Raw genomic sequence first — 23,834 nt, forward strand, 5'->3', positions numbered from 1 at the left:
CCACCAGACCACAGGCCTCCTGAGTAACACTATAGTATAGTAGGACACCACCAGACCACAGGCCTCCTGAGTAACACTATAGTATAGTAGGACACCACCAGACCACAGGCCTCCTGAGTAACACTATAGTATAGTAGGACACCACCAGACCACAGGCCTCCTGAGTAACGGGCACAACTGAAAACACCTTATACTCTGAGGGGTATACTACAAAGCAGAAATAACTATGGATTTGCTTAATTCATTAAAAAAAGCTACACTTAGATATGTATGTTTGTTTGTTGAATCAATTAGAGCATACCCATTTCAAGTTTATCTTGAAAAAATATATAAACTCAGCAAAAAAAGAAACGTCCTCACTGTCGACTGCGTTTTATTTTCAGCAAACTGAACATGTGTAAATATTCGTATGAACATAAACAAGATTCAACAACTGAGACATAAACTGAACAAGTTCCACAGACATGTTACTAACAGAAATTGAATAATGGGTCCCTGAACAAAGGGGGGTCAAAATAAAAAGTAACAGTCAGTATCTGGGGTGGCCACCAGCTGCATTAATTACTGCAGTGCATCTCCTCCTCATGGACTGCACCAGATTTGCCAGTTCTTACATTGAGATGCTACACCACTATTCCACTAAGGCATCTGCAAGTTCCCGGACATTTCTGGCAGGAATGGCCCTAGACATCACCCTCCGATCCAACAGGTCCCAGGCGTGCTCAATGGGATTGAGATCCGGGATCTTTGCTGGCCATGGCAGAACACTGACATTCCTGTCTTGCAGGAAATCACGCACAGAACGAGCAGTATGGCTGGTGGCATTGTCATGCTGGAGAGTCATATCAGGATGAGCCTGCAGGAAGGGTACCACATGAGAGAGGAGGATGTCTTCCCTGTAACGCACAGCGTTGGGATTACCTGCAATGACAACAAGCTCAGTCCGATGATGCTGTGACACACCGCCCCAGACCATGACGTACCCTCCACCTCCAAATCGATCCCGCTCCAGAGTACAGGCCTCAGTTTAACGCTCATTCCTTCCACGATAAACGCGAATCCGACCATCACCCCTGGTGAGACAAAACCGCAACTCGTCAGTGAAAAGCACTTTTTGCCAGTCCTGTCTGGTCCAGCGACGGTGGGTTTGTGCCCATAGGTGACGTTGTTGCCGGTGATGTCTGGTGAGGACCTGCCTTACAACAGGTCTACAAGCCCTCAGTCCAGCCTCTCTCAGCCTATTGCGGACAGTCTGAGCACTGATGGTATCTGGTGAGGACCTGCCTTTACAACAGGCCTACAAGTCCTCAGTCCAGCCTGTCTCAGCCTATTGCGGACAGTCTGAGCACTGATGGTGTCTGGTGAGGACCTGCCTTACAACAGGTCTACAAGTCCTCAGTCCAGCCTCTCTCAGCCTATTGTGGACAGTCTGAGCACTGATGGTGTCTGGTGAGGACCTGCCTTACAACAGGTCTACAAGTCCTCAGTCCAGCCTCTCTCAGCCTATTGCAGACAGTCTGAGCACTGATGGTATCTGGCGAGGACCTGCCTTACAACAGGCCTACAAGCCCTCAGTCCAGCCTCTCTCAGCCTATTGCAGACAGTCTGAGCACTGATGGAGGCATTCAGCGTTCCTGGTGTAACTCGTGCAGTTGTTGTTGCCATCCTGTACCTGTCTTGTGGGTGTGATGTTCGGATGTTCGGAAGCTGTTGGTGTCATAACGACCGTTCCACAGGTGCATGTTCAGTAATTGTTTGTGGTTCATTGAACAAGCCTGGGAAACAGTGTTTAAACCCTTTACAATGAAGATCTGTGAAGTTATTTGGATTTGTACAAATTCTTTGAGAGCTGGTGTCCTGAAACAGATTTTATTTCAAACATTTTTTTTTTTGCTGAGTTGATTATATTTTCAAGTATTTAGGTAAGTTGGCTAGCTAACTCCTTGAACCTGCATTGTAGTATACAGCTCTGGAATACCAATCTCTTCTTACTTCACATTTGATTTGTCTAGCTATGTTGTATGGACATGCTAGCTATGAGTTTTTAGGGAGCAAATGGAACACAGAAGCCAGTCAGACATGCTTTTGTTTACAAGTAGAGCTACTATGATGTATTAACACGTGTCTGTCTTTGTGCCTGTGTGTCTGTCTTTGTGCCTGTGTGTCTGTCTTTGTGCCCGTGTGTCTGTCTTTGTGCCTGTGTGTCTGTCTTTGTGCCTGTCTTTGTGCCTGTCTCTCAGGCCATCTGTGATTCTTGGCGTGACCAACCCGTTCTTTGCGAAGACCCTCCAACACTGGCCTCACATCATCCGTATTGGAGACATGAAGCAGGCTGGAGAGACTGTCAAGCAGATGAAGGTCAAGAAGCTGAAGAACCTGAAGACCCTGGACTCTAAACCAGGTGATTGAGCGGAGGCTTTACTCTCACATGACTAGGGTCGCAAAATTCCCTGTTTAAAAAAATATTTAAAAAATGTCATCCTGGTTGAAGAATTCCAGGATGGATGATTCCAAAAATGCCTGTTTCTGGGATTTCTGAAAAATCTTCGTATTTTGTGAAAGTTTCTGGAGTTTTTTACAACCCTACACATGACTGGAATGGATGGCTGCTGGTGTTTTACAACCCTACACATGACTAGAATGGATGGCTGCTGGTGTTTTACAACCCTACACATGACTGGAATGGATGGCTGCTGGTGTTTTTACATCCCTACACATGACTGGAATGGATGGCTGCTGGTGTTTTAATATCCACATTCCCCCTTCATCAATGGAGGTTCCTCAGAGGAGAAAGGGGAGGATCCACTTACTCAGTGAATTTCGTAAAAAGAGTCAAAGTTATCCTTCATATATACATGCATGTAACATATTCTCACATCACAATAATTTAGTAACACACTGTTTTGCAATTAAGGTATATAGTAGCCTCAACAGCACTCTGTGGGGTAGCACCATGGTGTAGCCGGAGGACAGCTAGCTTCCGTCCTCCTCTGGGTACATTGACTAAAATACAAAACCTAGGAGACTCTTGGTTCTCATTTCATTGATTTCTGTTGAAAAGTGTTTCTTAAAACGGAAGGAAACGGGGATAAACCGAGCTGAATTTGTCCAATAGAAACTCTTGTTTGGACTAATGATTACACCGTAGATCGAGAGTGTAAAGCGCTATTGTCCGTCACCTTGATTACGCCAACTTGTGCCTCGACTTGTGCACCGCACCTACACTTTATGAACTTTAATTCGTATGCTATGTTGTTAGCAACCTTATGAGTATAGGAAACATTTTAGTAGCCGTTTAACATGTAACATCGACATTGAACTGGGTGAACGGAATAGGAATTACAGTCATCCAATATGCTGTAATAGAAATAAGGCCTCTTAGAAAAATAACTGTCTTCTCTAATATTAAACGTCCAGGACCGACAATGCACTGTGTCACTAGTGTTTTCATATCCACATTGTGTCTTCACTGTCACTAGTGTTTTCATATCCACAATGTGTCTTCACTGTCACTAGTGTTTTCATATCCACAATGTGTCTTCACTGTCACTAGTGTTTTCATATCCACATTGTGTCTTCACTGTCACTAGTGTTTTCATATCCACATTGTGTCTTCACTGTCACTAGTGTTTTCATATCCACAATGCCCTTCACTGTGAGAAACTAGTGTTTTCATATCCACATTGTGTCTTCACTGTCACTAGTGTTTTCATATCCACAATGCCCTTCACTGTGAGAAACTAGTGTTTTCATATCCACATTGTGTCTAAACTGTCACTAGTGTTTTCATATCCACAATGCCCTTCACTGTGAGAAACTAGTGTTTTCATATCCACGTTGTGTCTTCACTGTGAGAAACTAGTGTTTTCATATCCACAATGCCCTTCACTGTGAGAAACTAGTGTTTTCATATCCACAATGCCCTTCACTGTGAGAAACTAGTGTTTTCATATCCACATTGTGTCTTCACTGTGAGAAACTAGTGTTTTCATATCCACATTGTGTCTTCACTGTGAGAAACTAGTGTTTTCATATCCACGTTGTGTCTTCACTGTGAGAAACTAGTGTTTTCATATCCACAATGCCCTTCACTGTGAGAAACTAGTGTTTTCATATCCACATTGTGTCTTCACTGTGAGAAACTAGTGTTTTCATATCCACATTGTGTCTTCACTGTGAGAAACTAGTGTTTTCATATCCACAATGCCCTTCACTGTGAGAAACTAGTGTTTTCATATCCACATTGTGTCTTCACTGTGAGAAACTAGTGTTTTCATATCCACAATGCCCTTCACTGTGAGAAACTAGTGTTTTCATATCCACATTGTGTCTAAACTGTCACTAGTGTTTTCATATCCACAATGCCCTTCACTGTGAGAAACTAGTGTTTTCATATCCACATTGTGTCTAAACTGTCACTAGTGTTTTCATATCCACAATGCCCTTCACTGTGAGAAACTAGTGTTTTCATATCCACATTGTGTCTTCACTGTGAGAAACTAGTGTTTTCATATCCACATTGTGTCTTCACTGTGAGAAACTAGTGTTTTCATATCCACAATGCCCTTCACTGTGAGAAACTAGTGTTTTCATATCCACATTGTGTCTTCACTGTGAGAAACTAGTGTTTTCATATCCACATTGTGTCTAAACTGTCACTAGTGTTTTCATATCCACAATGCCCTTCACTGTGAGAAACTAGTGTTTTCATATCCACATTGTGTCTTCACTGTGAGAAACTAGTGTTTTCATATCCACATTGTGTCTAAACTGTCACTAGTGTTTTCATATCCACAATGCCCTTCACTGTGAGAAACTAGTGTTTTCATATCCACATTGTGTCTTCACTGTGAGAAACTAGTGTTTTCATATCCACAATGCCCTTCACTGTGAGAAACTAGTGTTTTCATATCCACATTGTGTCTTCACTGTCACTAGTGTTTTCATATCCACATTGTGTCTTCACTGTGAGAAACTAGTGTTTTCATATCCACATTGTGTCTAAACTGTCACTAGTGTTTTCATATCCACAATGCCCTTCACTGTGAGAAACTAGTGTTTTCATATCCACATTGTGTCTAAACTGTCACTAGTGTTTTCATATCCACGTTGTGTCTTCACTGTGAGAAACTAGTGTTTTCATATCCACAATGCCCTTCACTGTGAGAAACTAGTGTTTTCATATCCACATTGTGTCTTCACTGTGAGAAACTAGTGTTTTCATATCCACATTGTGTCTTCACTGTGAGAAACTAGTGTTTTCATATCCACATTGTGTCTTCACTGTCACTAGTGTTTTCATATCCACATTGTGTCTTCACTGTGTGAAACTACTTTGTGTTCCATTGCAGGTGTCTACAGCGCGTACAAGCCCTTCCTCAACAAAGATGAGGATATCATTAAACAACTTCAGAAGGTAAGCGGGGGAACTAGGGAACTACAGAAGGTAATGGGGGGGAACTAGGGAACTACAGAAAGTAATGGGGGAACTAGGGAACTACAGAAGGTAATGGGGGAACTAGGGAACTACAGAAGGTAATGGGGGAACTAGGGAACTACAGAAGGTAATGGGGGGGAACTAGGGAACTACAGAAGGTAATGGGGGAACTAGGGAACTACAGAAGGTAATGGGGGGGAACTAGGGAACTACAGAAGGTAATGGGGGAACTAGGGAACTACAGAAAGTAATGGGGGAACTAGGGAACTACAGAAGGTAATGGGGGGAACTAGGGAACTACAGAAGGTAATGGGGGAACTAGGGAACTACAGAAAGTAATGGGGGAACTAGGGAACTACAGAAGGTAATGGGGGAACTAGGGAACTACAGAAAGTAATGGGGGAACTAGGGAACTACAGAAGGTAATGGGGGAACTAGGGAACTACAGAAGGTAATGGGGGAACTAGGGAACTACAGAAAGTAATGGGGGAACTAGGGAACTACAGAAGGTAATGGGGAACTAGGGAACTACAGAAAGTAATGGGGGAACTAGGGAACTACAGAAAGTAATGGGGGAACTAGGGAACTACAGAAAGTAATGGGGGGAACTAGGGAACTACAGAAAGTAATGGGGGAACTACAGAAAGTAATGGGGAACTAGGGAACTACAGAAAGTAATGGGGGAACTAGGGAACTACAGAAAGTAATGGGGAACTAGGGAACTACAGAAAGTAATGGGGGGAACTAGGGAACTACAGAAAGTAATGGGGGGAACTAGGGAACTACAGAAAGTAATGGGGGGAACTAGGGAACTACAGAAAGTAATGGGGGGAACTAGGGAACTACAGAAAGTAATGGGGGAACTAGGGAACTACAGAAAGTAATGGGGGGAACTAGGGAACTACAGAAAGTAATGGGGGGAACTAGGGAACTACAGAAAGTAATGGGGGGGAACTAGGGAACTACAGAAGGTGATGGGGGGAACTAGGGAACTACAGAAAGTAATGGGGGACCTAGGGAACTACAGAAAGTAATGGGGGGAACTAGGGAACTACAGAAAGTAATGGGGGGAACTAGGGAACTACAGAAAGTAATGGGGGGAACTAGGGAACTACAGAAAGTAATGGGGGGAACTAGGGAACTACAGAAAGTAATGGGGGAACTACAGAAAGTAATGGGGGAACTACAGAAAGTAATGGGGGAACTACAGAAAGGGGGGAACTACAGAAAGTAATGGGGGAACTAGGGAACTACAGAAAGTAATGGGGGAACTAGGGACTACAGAAAGTAATGGGGGAACTAGGGAACTACAGAAAGTAATGGGAGGAACTACAGAAAGTAATGGGGGAACTAGGGAACTACAGAAAGTAATGGGGGAACTAGGGAACTACAGAAAGTAATGGGGGAACTAGGGAACTACAGAAAGTAATGGGGAACTACAGAAAGTAATGGGGAACTACAGAAAGTAATGGGGGAACTAGGGAACTACAGAAAGTAATGGGGGAACTAGGGAACTACAGAAAGTAATGGGGGAACTAGGGAACTACAGAAAGTAATGGGGGAACTAGGGAACTACAGAAAGTAATGGGGGAACTAGGGAACTACAGAAAGTAATGGGGGAACTAGGGAACTACAGAAAGTAATGGGGAACTAGGGAACTACAGAAAGTAATGGGGGACTACAGAAAGTAATGGGGGAACTAGGGAACTACAGAAAGTAATGGGGGACTACAGAAAGTAATGGGGGAACTAGGGAACTACAGAAAGTAATGGGGGAACTAGGGAACTACAGAAAGTAATGGGGGAACTAGGGAACTACAGAAAGTAATGGGGGAACTAGGGAACTACAGAAAGTAATGGGGGAACTACAGAAAGTAATGGGGGAACTAGGGAACTACAGAAAGTAATGGGGGAACTAGGGAACTACAGAAAGTAATGGGGGAACTAGGGAACTACAGAAAGTAATGGGGGGAACTAGGGAACTACAGAAAGTAATGGGGGGGAACTAGGGAACTACAGAAAGTAATGGGGGGGAACTACAGAAAGTAATGGGGGAACTAGGGAACTACAGAAAGTAATGGGGGAACTAGGGAACTACAGAAAGTAATGGGGGGAACTAGGGAACTACAGAAAGTAATGGGGGGAACTAGGGAACTACAGAAAGTAATGGGGGAACTAGGGAACTACAGAAAGTAATGGGGGGAACTAGGGAACTACAGAAAGTAATGGGGGGAACTACAGAAAGTAATGGGGGAACTACAGAAAGTAATGGGGGGAACTAGGGAACTACAGAAAGTAATGGGGGGGAACTAGGGAACTACAGAAAGTAATGGGGGGGAACTAGGGAACTACAGAAAGTAATGGGGGGAACTAGGGAACTACAGAAAGTAATGGGGGAACTAGGGAACTACAGAAAGTAATGGGGGAACTAGGGAACGACAGAAAGTAATGGGGGAACTAGGGAACTACAGAAAGTAATGGGGGAACTAGGGAACTACAGAAAGTAATGGGGGGGTGGGGAACTAGGGAACTACAGAAATTAATGGGGGGGGGGAACTAGGGAACTACAGAAAGTAATGGGGGGGAACTACAGAAAGTAATGGGGGGGGAACTACAGAAAGTAATGGGGGGGAACTACAGAAAGTAATGGGGGGAACTAGGGAACTACAGAAGGTGATGGGGGGGAACTAGGGAACTACAGAAGGTGATGGGGGGGAACTAGGGAACTATAGAAGGTGATGGGGGGGAACTAGGAAACTACAGAAGGTGAGGGGGGAACTAGGGAACTACAGAAGGTGATGGGGAACTAGGGAACTACAGAAGGTGATGGGGGAACTAGGGAACTACAGAGGGTGATGGGGGAACTAGGGAACTGCAGAAAGTAATGGGGGGAACTAGGGAACTGCAGAAAGTAATGGGGGGGAACTAGGGAACTACAGAAGGTAAGCGGGGGAACTAGGGATCTACAGAAGGTAATGGGGGGAACTAGGGAACTACAGAAGGTGATGGGGGGGATCTAGGGAACTGCAGAAGGTAATGGGGGGAACTAGGGAACTGCAGAAGGTAAGCCGGGGAACTGCAGAAGGTAAGCGGGGGAACTAGGGAACTGCAGAAGGTAAGCGGGGGAACTAGGGAACTGCAGAAGGTAATGGGGGAACTAGGGAACTGCAGAAGGTAATGTGGGAACTAGGGAACTGCAGAAGGTAATGGGGGAACTGCAGAAGGTAAGCCGGGGAACTACAGATGGTAAGCGGGGGAACTAGGAAACTACAGAAGGTAATGGGAGGGGGGGGGAACTAGGGAACTACAGAAAGTAATCTGGGGGAACTTGGGAACTGCAGAAGGTAATGGGGGAACTAGGGAACTGCAGAAGGTAATGGGGGAACTAGGGAACTGCAGAAGGTAATGGGGGAACTAGGGAACTGCAGAAGGTAATGGGGGAACTAGGGAACTGCAGAAGGTAATGGGGGGAACTAGGGAACTGCAGAAGGTAAGTGGGGGGGAACTAGGGAACTGCAGAAGGTAATGGGGGGAACTAGGGAACTGCAGAAGGTAATGGGGGAACTACGGAACTGCAGAAGGTAATGGGGGAACTGCAGAAGGTAATGGGGGAACTGCAGAAGGTAACCCGGGGAACTGCAGAAGGTAAAGGGGGGTAACTAGGGAACTGCAGAAGGTAAGCGGGGGAACTAGGGAACTGCAGAAGGTAATGGGGGAACTAGGGAACTGCAGAAGGTAATGGGGGAACTGCAGAAGGTAAGCCAGGGAACTGCAGAAGGTAATGGGGGAACTAGGGAACTGCAGAAGGTAATGGGGGAACTAGGGAACTGCAGAAGGTAATGGGGGCTCTAGGGAACTGCAGAAGGTAATGGGGAACTAGGGAACTACAGAAGGTAATGGGGGGGGGAACTAGGGAACTACAGAAAGTAATCTGGGGGAACTAGGGAACTGCAGAAGGTAATGGGGGAACTAGGGAACTGCAGAAGGTAATGGGGGAACTAGGGAACTGCAGAAGGTAATGGGGGCTCTAGGGAACTGCAGAAGGTAATGGGGGAACTAGGGAACTACAGAAGGTAATGGGGGGGGGACTAGGGAACTACAGAAAGTAATCTGGGGGAACTAGGGAACTGCAGAAGGTAATGGGGGAACTAGGGAACTGCAGAAGGTAATGGGGGGAACTAGGGAACTGCAGAAGGTAATGGGGGAACTAGGGAACTGCAGAAGGTAATGGGGGAACTAGGGAACTGCAGAAGGTAATGGGGGAACTAGGGAACTGCAGAAGGTAATGGGGGCTCTAGGGAACTGCAGAAGGTAATGGGGGAACTAGGGAACTACAGAAGGTAATGGGGGGAAACTAGGGAACTACAGAAAGTAATCTGGGGAACTAGGGAACTGCAGAAGGTAATGGGGAACTAGGGAACTGCAGAAGGTAATGGGGGAACTATGGAACTGCAGAAGGTAATGGGGGCTCTAGGGAACTGCAGAAGGTAATGGGGAACTAGGGAACTACAGAAGGTAATGGGGGGGGGGGACTAGGGAACTGCAGAAAGTAATCTGGGGGAACTAGGGAACTGCAGAAGGTAATGGGGAAACTAGGGAACTACAGAAGGTGATGGGGGGAACTAGGGAACTGCAGAAGGTAATGGGGGAACTGCAGAAGGTAATGGGGGAACTAGGGAACTGCAGAAGGTAATGGGGAACTAGGGAACTGCAGAAGGTAATGGGGGAACTAGGGAACTGCAGAAGGTAAGCCGGGTAACTGCAGAAGGTAATCGGGGAACTAGGGAACTGCAGAAGGTAAGCGGGGAACTAGGGAACTGCAGAAGGTAATGGGGGAACTAGGGAACTACAGAAGGTGATGGGGAACTAGGGAACTACAGAAGGTGATGGGGAACTAGGGAACTACAGAAGGTAATGGGGAGAACTAGGGAACTACAGAAGGTAAGCGGGGGAACTAGGGAACTACAGAAGGTAAGCGGGGGAACTGCAGAAGGTGGGCGGGGGAACGAGGGAACTGCAGAAGGTAATGGGGGAACGAGGGAACTGCAGAAGGTAATGGGGGAACGAGGGAACTGCAGAAGGTAATGGGGGAACTAGGGAACTGCAGAAGGTAATGGGGGGGAACTAGGGAACTGCAGAAGGTAATGGGGGGAACTAGGGAACTGCAGAAGGTAATGGGGGGAACTAGGGAACTGAAGAAGGTAAGTGGGGGAACTGCAGAAGGTAATGGGGCACTAGGGAACTACAGAAAGTAATCTGGGGGAACTAGGGAACTGCAGAAGGTAATGGGGGGAACTAGGGAACTGCAGAAGGTAATGGGGGGGAACTAGGGAACTGCAGAAGGTAATGGGGGAACTAGGGAACTGCAGAAGGTAATGGGGGAACTAGGGAACTGCAGAAGGTAACTGCAGAAGGTAATGGGGGGAACTAGGGAACTGCAGAAGGTAATGGGGGAACTAGGGAACTGCAGAAGGTAATGGGGGGAACTAGGGAACTGCAGAAGGTAATGGGGAACTAGGGAACTGCAGAAGGTAATGGGGGAACTAGGGAACTGCAGAAGGTAATGGGGAAACTAGGGAACTGCAGAAGGTAATGGGGAACTAGGGAACTGCAGAAGGTAAGCCGGGGAACGAGGGAACTGCAGAAGGTAATGGGGAACTAGGGAACTGCAGAAGGTAATGGGGAACTAGGGAACTGCAGAAGGTAATGGGGGAACGAGGGAACTGCAGAAGGTAATGGGGAACTAGGGAACTGCAGAAGGTAATGGGGGAACTAGGGAACTGCAGAAGGTAATGGGGGAACTAGGGAACTGCAGAAGGTAATGGGGGAACTAGGGAACTGCAGAAGGTAATGGGGAACTAGGGAACTGCAGAAGGTAATGGGGAACTAGGGAACTGCAGAAGGTAATGGGGAAACTAGAACTGCAGAAGGTAATGGGGGAACTCGGGAACTGCAGAAGGTAATGGGGGAACTCGGGAACTGCAGAAGGTAATGGGGAACTAGGGAACTGCAGAAGGTAATGGGGCTCTAGGGAACTGCAGAAGGTAATGGGGGAACTAGGGAACTACAGAAAGGTAATGGGGGAACTAGGGAACTACAGAAAGTAATCTGGGGGAACTAGGGAACTGCAGAAGGTAATGGGGGAACTAGGGAACTGCAGAAGGTAATGGGGGCTCTAGGGAACTGCAGAAGGTAATGGGAACTAGGGAACTACAGAAGGTAATGGGGGACTAGGGAACTGCAGAAAGTAATCTGGGGAACTAGGGAACTGCAGAAGGTAATGGGGGAACTAGGGAACTACAGAAGGTGATGGGGGGAACTAGGGAACTGCAGAAGGTAATGGGGAACTGCAGAAGGTAATGGGGGAACTAGGGAACTGCAGAAGGTAATGGGGGAACTAGGGAACTGCAGAAGGTAATGGGGGAACTAGGGAACTGCAGAAGGTAAGCCGGGTAACTGCAGAAGGTAATCGGGGGAACTAGGGAACTGCAGAAGGTCAGCGGGGAACTAGGGAACTGCAGAAGGTAATGGGGGAACTAGGGAACTACAGAAGGTGATGGGGAACTAGGGAACTACAGAAGGTGATGGGGGAACTAGGGAACTACAGAAGGTAATGGGGAGAACTAGGGAACTACAGAAGGTAAGCGGGGGAACTAGGGAACTACAGAAGGTAAGCGGGGGAACTGCAGAAGGTGGGCGGGGAACTAGGGAACTGCAGAAGGTAATGGGGGAACGAGGGAACTGCAGAAGGTAATGGGGAACTAGGGAACTGCAGAAGGTAATGGGGGAACTAGGGAACTGCAGAAGGTAATGGGGGGGAACTAGGGAACTGCAGAAGGTAATGGGGGGAACTAGGGAACTGCAGAAGGTAATGGGGGGAACTAGGGAACTACAGAAGGTAATGGGGAGAACTAGGGAACTACAGAAGGTAAGCGGGGGAACTAGGGAACTACAGAAGGTAAGCGGGGGAACTGCAGAAGGTGGGCGGGGGAACGAGGGAACTGCAGAAGGTAATGGGGGAACTAGGGAACTGCAGAAGGTAATGGGGAACTAGGGAACTGCAGAAGGTAAGCCGGGGAACTGCAGAAGGTAAGCGGGGGAACTAGGGAACTGCAGAAGGTAAGCGGGGGAACTAGGGAACTGCAGAAGGTAATGGGGGAACTAGGGAACTGCAGAAGGTAATGTGGGAACTAGGGAACTGCAGAAGGTAATGGGGAACTGCAGAAGGTAAGCCGGGGAACTACAGATGGTAAGCGGGGAACTAGGAAACTACAGAAGGTAATGGGAGGGGGAACTAGGGAACTACAGAAAGTAATCTGGGGGAACTTGGGAACTGCAGAAGGTAATGGGGGAACTAGGGAACTGCAGAAGGTAATGGGGGAACTAGGGAACTGCAGAAGGTAATGGGGAACTAGGGAACTGCAGAAGGTAATGGGGGGAACTAGGGAACTGCAGAAGGTAATGGGGGGAACTAGGGAACTGCAGAAGGTAAGTGGGGGGGAACTAGGGAACTGCAGAAGGTAATGGGGGAACTAGGGAACTGCAGAAGGTAATGGGGGAACTAGGGAACTGCAGAAGGTAATGGGGGAACTGCAGAAGGTAATGGGGGAACTGCAGAAGGTAATGGGGAACTGCAGAAGGAACCCGGGAACTGCAGAAGGTAAAGGGGGTAACTAGGGAACTGCAGAAGGTAATGGGGGAACTAGGGAACTGCAGAAGGTAAGGGGGAACTAGGGAACTGCAGAAGGTAATGGGGAACTGCAGAAGGTAACTGCAGAAGGTAATGGGGGAACTAGGGAACTGCAGAAGGTAATGGGGAACTAGGGAACTGCAGAAGGTAATGGGGGCTCTAGGGAACTGCAGAAGGTAATGGGGAACTAGGGAACTACAGAAGGTAATGGGGGGGAACTAGGGAACTACAGAAAGTAATCTGGGGGAACTAGGGAACTGCAGAAGGTAATGGGGAACTAGGGAACTGCAGAAGGTAATGGGGAACTAGGGAACTGCAGAAGGTAATGGGGGCTCTAGGGAACTGCAGAAGGTAATGGGGGAACTAGGGAACTACAGAAGGTAATGGGGGGGACTAGGGAACTACAGAAAGTAATCTGGGGAACTAGGGAACTGCAGAAGGTAATGGGGGAACTAGGGAACTGCAGAAGGTAATGGGGGAACTAGGGAACTGCAGAAGGTAATGGGGGAACTAGGGAACTGCAGAAGGTAATGGGGAACTAGGGAACTGCAGAAGGTAATGGGGGAACTAGGGAACTGCAGAAGGTAATGGGGGCTCTAGGGAACTGCAGAAGGTAATGGGGAACTAAGGGAACTACAGAAGGTAATGGGGGAAACTAGGGAACTACAGAAAGTAATCTGGGGGAACTAGGGAACTGCAGAAGGTAATGGGGGAACTAGGGAACTGCAGAAGGTAATGGGGGAACTATGGAACTGCAGAAGGTAATGGGGGCTCTAGGGAACTGCAGAAGGTAATGGGGAACTAGGGAACTACAGAAGGTAATGGGGGGGACTAGGGAACTGCAGAAAGTAATCTGGGGAACTAGGGAACTGCAGAAGGTAATGGGGAAACTAGGGAACTACAGAAGGTGATGGGGGGAACTAGGGAACTGCAGAAGGTAATGGGGAACTGCAGAAGGTAATGGGGGAACTAGGGAACTGCAGAAGGTAATGGGGAACTAGGGAACTGCAGAAGGTAATGGGGAACTAGGGAACTGCAGAAGGTAAGCCGGGTAACTGCAGAAGGTAATCGGGGGAACTAGGGAACTGCAGAAGGTAAGCGGGAACTAGGGAACTGCAGAAGGTAATGGGGGAACTAGGGAACTACAGAAGGTGATGGGGAACTAGGGAACTACAGAAGGTGATGGGGGAACTAGGGAACTACAGAAGGTAATGGGGAGAACTAGGGAACTACAGAAGGTAAGCGGGGGAACTAGGGAACTACAGAAGGTAAGCGGGGGAACTGCAGAAGGTGGGCGGGGGAACGAGGGAACTGCAGAAGGTGGGCGGGGGAACGAGGGAACTGCAGAAGGTAATGGGGGAACGAGGGAACTGCAGAAGGTAATGGGGGGGAACTAGGGAACTGCAGAAGGTAATGGGGGGAACTAGGGAACTGCAGAAGGTAATGGGGGAACTAGGGAACTGCAGAAGGTAATGGGGGAACTAGGGAACTGCAGAAGGTAATGGGGGGAACTAGGGAACTGAAGAGAAGGTAAGTGGGGAACTGCAGAAGGTAATGGGGCACTAGGGAACTACAGAAAGTAATCTGGGGAACTAGGGAACTGCAGAAGGTAATGGGGGGGGAACTAGGGAACTGCAGAAGGTAATGGGGGGGAACTAGGGAACTGCAGAAGGTAATGGGGGGAACTAGGGAACTGCAGAAGGTAATGGGGGAACTAGGGAACTGCAGAAGGTAATGGGGGGAACTAGGGAACTGCAGAAGGTAATGGGGGAACTAGGGAACTGCAGAAGGTAATGGGGGAACTAGGGAACTGCAGAAGGTAATGGGGGGAACTAGGGAACTGCAGAAGGTAATGGGGGGAACTAGGGAACTGCGGAAGGTAATGGGGAACTAGGGAACTGCGGAAGGTAATTGGGGAACTAGGGAACTGCGGAAGGTAATGGGGAACTAGGGAACTGCGGAAGGTAATGGGGAAACTAGGGAACTGCGGAAGGTAATGGGGAAACTAGGGAACTGCAGAAGGTAATGGGGAAACTAGGGAACTGCAGAAGGTAATGGGGAAACTAGGGAACTGCAGAAGGTAATGGGGGAACTAGGGAACTGCAGAAGGTAATGGGGAACTAGGGAACTGCAGAAGGTAAGCCGGGGAACCGCAGAAGGTGGGCGGGGGAACGAGGGAACTGCAGAAGGTAATGGGGGAACGAGGGAACTGCAGAAGGTAATGGGGGAACGAGGGAACTGCAGAAGGTAATGGGGGAACGAGGGAACTGCAGAAGGTAATATGGGGGAACTAGGGAACTGCAGAAGGTAATGGGGGAACTAGGGAACTGCAGAAGGTAATGGGGGAACTAGGGAACTGCAGAAGGTAATGGGGGAACTAGGGAACTGAAGAAGGTAAGTGGGGAACTAGGGAACTGCAGAAGGTAATGGGGGAACTAGGGAACTACAGAAGGTAATGGGGAGAACTAGGGGAACTACAGAAGGTAAGCGGGGAACTAGGGAACTACAGAAGGTAAGCGGGGGAACTGCAGAAGGTGGGCGGGGGAACGAGGGAACTGCAGAAGGTAATGGGGGAACTAGGGAACTGCAGAAGGTAATGTGGGAACTAGGGAACTGCAGAAGGTAAGCCGGGGAACTGCAGAAGGTAAGCGGGGGAACTAGGGAACTGCAGAAGGTAAGCGGGGGAACTAGGGAACTGCAGAAGGTAATGGGGGAACTAGGGAACTGCAGAAGGTAATGTGGGAACTAGGGAACTGCAGAAGGTAATGGGGGAACTGCAGAAGGTAAGCCGGGGAACTACAGATGGTAAGCGGGGGAACTAGGAAACTACAGAAGGTAATGGGAGGGGGGAACTAGGGAACTACAGAAAGTAATCTGGGGGAACTTGGGAACTGCAGAAGGTAATGGGGGAACTAGGGAACTGCAGAAGGTAATGGGGGAACTAGGGAACTGCAGAAGGTAATGGGGGAACTAGGGAACTGCAGAAGGTAATGGGGGAACTAGGGAACTGCAGAAGGTAATGGGGGGAACTAGGGAACTGCAGAAGGTAAGGGGGGGAACTAGGGAACTGCAGAAGGTAATGGGGGAACTAGGGAACTGCAGAAGGTAATGGGGAACTAGGGAACTGCAGAAGGTAATGGGGAACGAGGGAACTGCAGAAGGTAATGGGGGAACTAGGGAACTGCAGAAGGTAATGGGGGGAACTAGGGAACTGCAGAAGGTAATGGGGGAACTAGGGAACTGCAGAAGGTAATGGGGGAACTAGGGAACTGCAGAAGGTAATGGGGGGAACTAGGGAACTGCAGAAGGTAATGGGGGGAACTAGGGAACTACAGAAGGTAATGGGGAGAACTAGGGAACTACAGAAGGTAAGCGGGGGAACTAGGGAACTACAGAAGGTAAGCGGGGGAACTGCAGAAGGTGGGCGGGGAACGAGGGAACTGCAGAAGGTAATGGGGGAACTAGGGAACTGCAGAAGGTAATGTGGGAACTAGGGAACTGCAGAAGGTAAGCCGGGAACTGCAGAAGGTAAGCGGGGAACTAGGGAACTGCAGAAGGTAAGCGGGGGAACTAGGGAACTGCAGAAGGTAATGGGGAACTAGGGAACTGCAGAAGGTAATGGGGAACTAGGGAACTGCAGAAGGTAATGGGGAACTGCAGAAGGTAAGCCGGGAACTACAGATGGTAAGCGGGGAACTAGGAAACTACAGAAGGTAATGGGAGGGGGGGGGGAACTAGGGAACTACAGAAAGTAATCTGGGGGAACTAGGGAACTGCAGAAGGTAATGGGGGAACTAGGGAACTGCAGAAGGTAATGGGGGAACTAGGGAACTGCAGAAGGTAATGGGGGCTCTAGGGAACTGCAGAAGGTAATGGGGGAACTAGGGAACTACAGAAGGTAATGGGGGGGGACTAGGGAACTACAGAAAGTAATCTGGGGAACTAGGGAACTGCAGAAGGTAATGGGGGAACTAGGGAACTGCAGAAGGTAATGGGGGGAACTAGGGAACTGCAGAAGGTAATGGGGGGAACTAGGGAACTGCAGAAGGTAATGGGGGAACTAGGGAACTGCAGAAGGTAATGGGGGAACTAGGGAACTGCAGAAGGTAATGGGGGCTCTAGGGAACTGCAGAAGGTAATGGGGGAACTAGGGAACTACAGAAGGTAATGGGGGGAAACTAGGGAACTACAGAAAGTAATCTGGGGGAACTAGGGAACTGCAGAAGGTAATGGGGGAACTAGGGAACTGCAGAAGGTAATGGGGGAACTATGGAACTGCAGAAGGTAATGGGGGCTCTAGGGAACTGCAGAAGGTAATGGGGAACTAGGGAACTACAGAAGGTAATGGGGGGGGACTAGGGAACTGCAGAAAGTAATCTGGGGAACTAGGGAACTGCAGAAGGTAATGGGGAAACTAGGGAACTACAGAAGGTGATGGGGGGAACTAGGGAACTGCAGAAGGTAATGGGGGAACTGCAGAAGGTAATGGGGGAACTAGGGAACTGCAGAAGGTAATGGGGAACTAGGGAACTGCAGAAGGTAATGGGGGAACTAGGGAACTGCAGAAGGTAAGCCGGGTAACTGCAGAAGGTAATGGGGAACTAGGGAACTGCAGAAGGTAAGCGGGGAACTAGGGAACTGCAGAAGGTAATGGGGGAACTAGGGAACTACAGAAGGTGATGGGGAACTAGGGAACTACAGAAGGTGATGGGGAACTAGGGAACTACAGAAGGTAATGGGGAGAACTAGGGAACTACAGAAGGTAAGCGGGGAACTAGGGAACTACAGAAGGTAAGCGGGGAACTGCAGAAGGTGGGCGGGGAACGAGGGAACTGCAGAAGGTAATGGGGAACGAGGGAACTGCAGAAGGTAATGGGGGAACGAGGGAACTGCAGAAGGTAATGGGGGGAACTAGGGAACTGCAGAAGGTAATGGGGGAACTAGGGAACTGCAGAAGGTAATGGGGGAACTAGGGAACTGCAGAAGGTAATGGGGGAACTAGGAACTGAAGAAGGTAAGTGGGGAACTACAGAAGGTAATGGGGCACTAGGGAACTACAGAAAGTAATCTGGGGGAACTAGGGAACTGCAGAAGGTAATGGGGGAACTAGGGAACTGCAGAAGGTAATGGGGGAACTCGGGAACTGCAGAAGGTAATGGGGGAACTAGGGAACTGCAGAAGGTAATGGGGAACTAGGGAACTGCAGAAGGTAATGGGGGAACTAGGGAACTGCAGAAGGTAATGGGGGGGAACTAGGGAACTGCAGAAGGTAATGGGGGAACTAGGGAACTGCAGAAGGTAATGGGGGGAACTAGGGAACTGCAGAAGGTAATGGGGGGAACTAGGGAACTGCGGAAGGTAATTGGGGAACTAGGGAACTGCGGAAGGTAATTGGGGAACTAGGGAACTGCAGAAGGTAATGGGGAAACTAGGGAACTGCGGAAGGTAATGGGGAAACTAGGGAACTGCGGAAGGTAATGGGGAAACTAGGGAACTGCAGAAGGTAATGGGGAAACTAGGGAACTGCAGAAGGTAATGGGGAAACTAGGGAACTGCAGAAGGTAATGGGGAAACTAGGGAACTGCAGAAGGTAATGGGGGAACCAGGGAACTGCAGAAGGTAATGGGGAACTAGGGAACTGCAGAAGGTAAGCCGGGGAACTGCAGAAGGTAATGGGGGGAACTAGGGAACTGCAGAAGGTAATGGGGGGAACTAGGGAACTGCAGAAGGTAATGGGGGAACTAGGGAACTGCAGAAGGTAATGGGGGAACTAGGGAACTGCAGAAGGTAATGGGGGAACTAGGGAACTGCAGAAGGTAATGGGGAAACTAGGGAACTGCAGAAGGTAATGGGGAAACTAGAACTGCAGAAGGTAATGGGGGAACTCGGGAACTGCAGAAGGTAATGGGGGAACTCGGGAACTGCAGAAGGTAATGGGGGAACTCGGGAACTGCAGAAGGTAATGGGGGCTCTAGGGAACTGCAGAAGGTAATGGGGGAACTAGGGAACTACAGAAGGTAATGGGGGGGAACTAGGGAACTACAGAAAGTAATCTGGGGGAACTAGGGAACTGCAGAAGGTAATGGGGGAACTAGGGAACTGCAGAAGGTAATGGGGGCTCTAGGGAACTGCAGAAGGTAATGGGGAACTAGGGAACTACAGAAGGTAATGGGGGGGGGGACTAGGGAACTGCAGAAAGTAATCTGGGGGAACTAGGGAACTGCAGAAGGTAATGGGGGAACTAGGGAACTACAGAAGGTGATGGGGGGAACTAGGGAACTGCAGAAGGTAATGGGGGAACTGCAGAAGGTAATGGGGGGAACTAGGGAACTGCAGAAGGTAATGGGGGAACTAGGGAACTGCAGAAGGTAATGGGGGAACTAGGGAACTGCAGAAGGTAAGCCGGGTAACTGCAGAAGGTAATCGGGGGAACTAGGGAACTGCAGAAGGTCAGCGGGGAACTAGGGAACTGCAGAAGGTAATGGGGGGAACTAGGGAACTACAGAAGGTGATGGGGGAACTAGGGAACTACAGAAGGTGATGGGGGAACTAGGGAACTACAGAAGGTAATGGGGAGAACTAGGGAACTACAGAAGGTAAGCGGGGGAACTAGGGAACTACAGAAGGTAAGCGGGGGAACTGCAGAAGGTGGGCGGGGGAACGAGGGAACTGCAGAAGGTAATGGGGGAACGAGGGAACTGCAGAAGGTAATGGGGAACTAGGGAACTGCAGAAGGTAATGGGGAACTAGGGAACTGCAGAAGGTAATGGGGGAACTAGGGAACTGCAGAAGGTAATGGGGGGAACTAGGGAACTACAGAAGGTAATGGGGAGAACTAGGGAACTACAGAAGGTAAGCGGGGGAACTAGGGAACTACAGAAGGTAAGCGGGGAACTGCAGAAGGTGGGCGGGGAACGGGAACTGCAGAAGGTAATGGGGGAACGAGGGAACTGCAGAAGGTAATGGGGGAACTAGGGAACTGCAGAAGGTAATGGGGGAACTAGGGAACTGCAGAAGGTAATGGGGGAACTAGGGAACTGCAGAAGGTAATGGGGGGAACTAGGGAACTGCAGAAGGTAATGGGGGGAACTAGGGAACTACAGAAGGTGATGGGGGGGGATCTAGGGAACTGCAGAAGGTGATGGGGGGGGATCTAGGGAACTGCAGAAGGTAATGGGGGAACTAGGGAACTGCAGAAGGTAAGCCGGGGAACTGCAGAAGGTCGGCGGGGGAACGAGGGAACTGCAGAAGGTAATGGGGGAACGAGGGAACTGCAGAAGGTAATGGGGGAACGAGGGAACTGCAGAAGGTAATGGGGGAACTAGGGAACTACAGAAGGTAAGCGGGGGAACTGCAGAAGGTAATGGGGAACGAGGGAACTGCAGAAGGTAATGGGGGAACGAGGGAACTGCAGAAGGTAATGGGGGAACGAGGGAACTGCAGAAGGTAATGGGGGAACGAGGGAACTGCAGAAGGTAATGGGGGAACTAGGGAACTGCAGAAGGTAATGGGGGAACTAGGGAACTGCAGAAGGTAATGGGGGGGAACTAGGGAACTGCAGAAGGTAATGGGGGAACTAGGGAACTACAGAAGGTGATGGGGGGGATCTAGGGAACTGCAGAAGGTAATGGGGGAACTAGGGAACTGCAGAAGGTAATGGGGAACTAGGGAACTGCAGAAGGTAAGCCGGGGAACTGCAGAAGGTGGGCGGGGGAACGAGGGAACTGCAGAAGGTAATGGGGGAACGAGGGAACTGCAGAAGGTAATGGGGGAACGAGGGAACTGCAGAAGGTAATGGGGGAACGAGGGAACTGCAGAAGGTAATGGGGGAACTAGGGAACTGCAGAAGGTAATGGGGGAACTAGGGAACTGCAGAAGGTAATGGGGGGAACTAGGGAACTGCAGAAGGTAATGGGGGGAACTAGGGAACTGAAGAAGGTAAGTGGGGGAACTGCAGGAGGTAATGGGGCACTAGGGAACTACAGAAAGTAATCTGGGGGAACTAGGGAACTGCAGAAGGTAATGGGGGGGAACTAGGGAACTGCAGAAGGTAATGGGGGGGAACTAGGGAACTGCAGAAGGTAATGGGGGAACTAGGGAACTGCAGAAGGTAATGGGGGAACTAGGGAACTGCAGAAGGTAATGGGGGAACTAGGGAACTGCAGAAGGTAATGGGGGGAACTAGGGAACTGCAGAAGGTAATGGGGAACTAGGGAACTGCAGAAGGTAATGGGGAAACTAGGGAACTGCAGAAGGTAATGGGGAAACTAGGGAACTGCAGAAGGTAATGGGGAAACTAGTGAACTGCAGAAGGTAATGGGGAAACTAGGGAACTGCAGAAGGTAATGGGGAAACTAGGGAACTGCAGAAGGTAATGGGGAAACTAGGGAACTGCAGAAGGTAATGGGGAAACTAGGGAACTGCAGAAGGTAATGGGGGAACTAGGGAACTGCAGAAGTTAATGGGGGAACTAGGGAACTGCAGAAGGTGGGCGGGGGAACTGCAGAAGGTGGGCGGGGGAACGAGGGAACTGCAGAAGGTAATGGGGGAACGAGGGAACTGCAGAAGGTAATGGGGGAACGAGGGAACTGCAGAAGGTAATGGGGGAACTAGGGAACTGCAGAAGGTAATGGGGGGGGACTAGGGAACTGCAGAAGGTAATGGGGTGAACTAGGGAACTGCAGAAGGTAATGGGGGGAACTAGGGAACTGAAGAAGGTAAGTGGGGGAACTGCAGAAGGTAATGGGGGAACTCGGGAACTGCAGAAGGTAATGGGGGAACTAGGGAACTGCAGAAGGTAATGGGTGCTCTAGGGAACTGCAGAAGGTAATGGGGGAACTAGGGAACTACAGAAGGTAATGGGGGGGAACTAGGGAACTACAGAAAGTAATCTGGGGGAACTAGGGAACTGCAGAAGGTAATGGGGGAACTGCAGAAGGTAATGGGGGCTCTAGGGAACTGCAGAAGGTAATGGGGAACTAGGGAACTACAGAAGGTAATGGGGGGACTAGGGAACTGCAGAAAGTAATCTGGGGGAACTAGGGAACTGCAGAAGGTAATGGGGGAACTAGGGAACTACAGAAGGTGATGGGGGGGGAACTAGGGAACTGCAGAAGGTAATGGGGGAACTGCAGAAGGTAATGGGGGGAACTAGGGAACTGCAGAAGGTAATGGGGGAACTAGGGAACTGCAGAAGGTAATGGGGGAACTAGGGAACTGCAGAAGGTAAGCCGGGTAACTGCAGAAGGTAATCGGGGGAACTAGGGAACTGCAGAAGGTCAGCGGGGAACTAGGGAACTGCAGAAGGTAATGGGGGGAACTAGGGAACTACAGAAGGTGATGGGGGAACTAGGGAACTACAGAAGGTGATGGGGGAACTAGGGAACTACAGAAGGTAATGGGGAGAACTAGGGAACTACAGAAGGTAAGCGGGGGAACTAGGGAACTACAGAAGGTAAGCGGGGGAACTGCAGAAGGTGGGCGGGGGAACGAGGGAACTGCAGAAGGTAATGGGGGAACGAGGGAACTGCAGAAGGTAATGGGGGAACTAGGGAACTGCAGAAGGTAATGGGGGAACTAGGGAACTGCAGAAGGTAATGGGGGGAACTAGGGAACTGCAGAAGGTAATGGGGGGAACTAGGGAACTGCAGAAGGTAATGGGGGGAACTAGGGAACTACAGAAGGTAATGGGGAGAACTAGGGAACTACAGAAGGTAAGCGGGGGAACTAGGGAACTACAGAAGGTAAGCGGGGGAACTGCAGAAGGTGGGCGGGGGAACGAGGGAACTGCAGAAGGTAATGGGGGAACGAGGGAACTGCAGAAGGTAATGGGGGAACGAGGGAACTGCAGAAGGTAATGGGGGAACTAGGGAACTGCAGAAGGTAATGGGGGAACGAGGGAACTGCAGAAGGTAATGGGGGAACGAGGGAACTGCAGAAGGTAATGGGGAACGAGGGAACTGCAGAAGGTAATGGGGAACTAGGGAACTGCAGAAGGTAATGGGGAACTAGGGAACTGCAGAAGGTAATGGGGGAACTAGGGAACTGCAGAAGGTAATGGGGGGAACTAGGGAACTGCAGAAGGTAATGGGGGGAACTAGGGAACTACAGAAGGTGATGGGGGGGGGGATCTAGGGAACTGCAGAAGGTAATGGGGGGAACTAGGGAACTGCAGAAGGTAATGGGGGAACTAGGGAACTGCAGAAGGTAAGCCGGGGAACTGCAGAAGGTGGGCGGGGGAACGAGGGAACTGCAGAAGGTAATGGGGGAACGAGGGAACTGCAGAAGGTAATGGGGGAACGAGGGAACTGCAGAAGGTAATGGGGAACTAGGGAACTGCAGAAGGTAATGGGGGAACTAGGGAACTGCAGAAGGTAATGGGGGAACTAGGGAACTGCAGAAGGTAATGGGGGGAACTAGGGAACTGAAGAAGGTAAGTGGGGAACTGCAGGAGGTAATGGGGCACTAGGGAACTACAGAAAGTAATCTGGGGGAACTAGGGAACTGCAGAAGGTAATGGGGGGAACTAGGGAACTGCAGAAGGTAATGGGGAACTAGGGAACTGCAGAAGGTAATGGGGGGGAACTAGGGAACTGCAGAAGGTAATGGGGGGAACTAGGGAACTGCAGAAGGTAATGGGGGGGAACTAGGGAACTGCAGAAGGTAATGGGGGGAACTAGGGAACTGCAGAAGGTAATGGGGGAACTAG

The 23,834-nt window shown here is 49.6% G+C and overlaps 1 protein-coding gene across 50 annotated transcripts in view; it reads left to right on the forward strand.

Moving 5' to 3' along the window:
- Nucleotides 1-23,834, forward strand: part of dennd6aa (DENN/MADD domain containing 6Aa) — a 118,690-nt gene that overhangs the window by 34,831 nt on the left and 60,025 nt on the right. For all 50 annotated transcript variants that reach the window (XM_052474430.1, XM_052474437.1, XM_052474443.1 and 47 more), the window contains exons 12-13: nucleotides 2,241-2,401; nucleotides 5,352-5,416. In XM_052474430.1, coding sequence (XP_052330390.1) covers nucleotides 2,241-2,401; nucleotides 5,352-5,416 — 226 coding nt within the window. The remainder of the gene's footprint in view (nucleotides 1-2,240; nucleotides 2,402-5,351; nucleotides 5,417-23,834) is intronic.

This window comes from Oncorhynchus keta, chromosome 21, assembly GCF_023373465.1.
Source record: "Oncorhynchus keta strain PuntledgeMale-10-30-2019 chromosome 21, Oket_V2, whole genome shotgun sequence".
NCBI classification, from domain to species: Eukaryota; Metazoa; Chordata; class Actinopteri; order Salmoniformes; family Salmonidae; genus Oncorhynchus; species Oncorhynchus keta.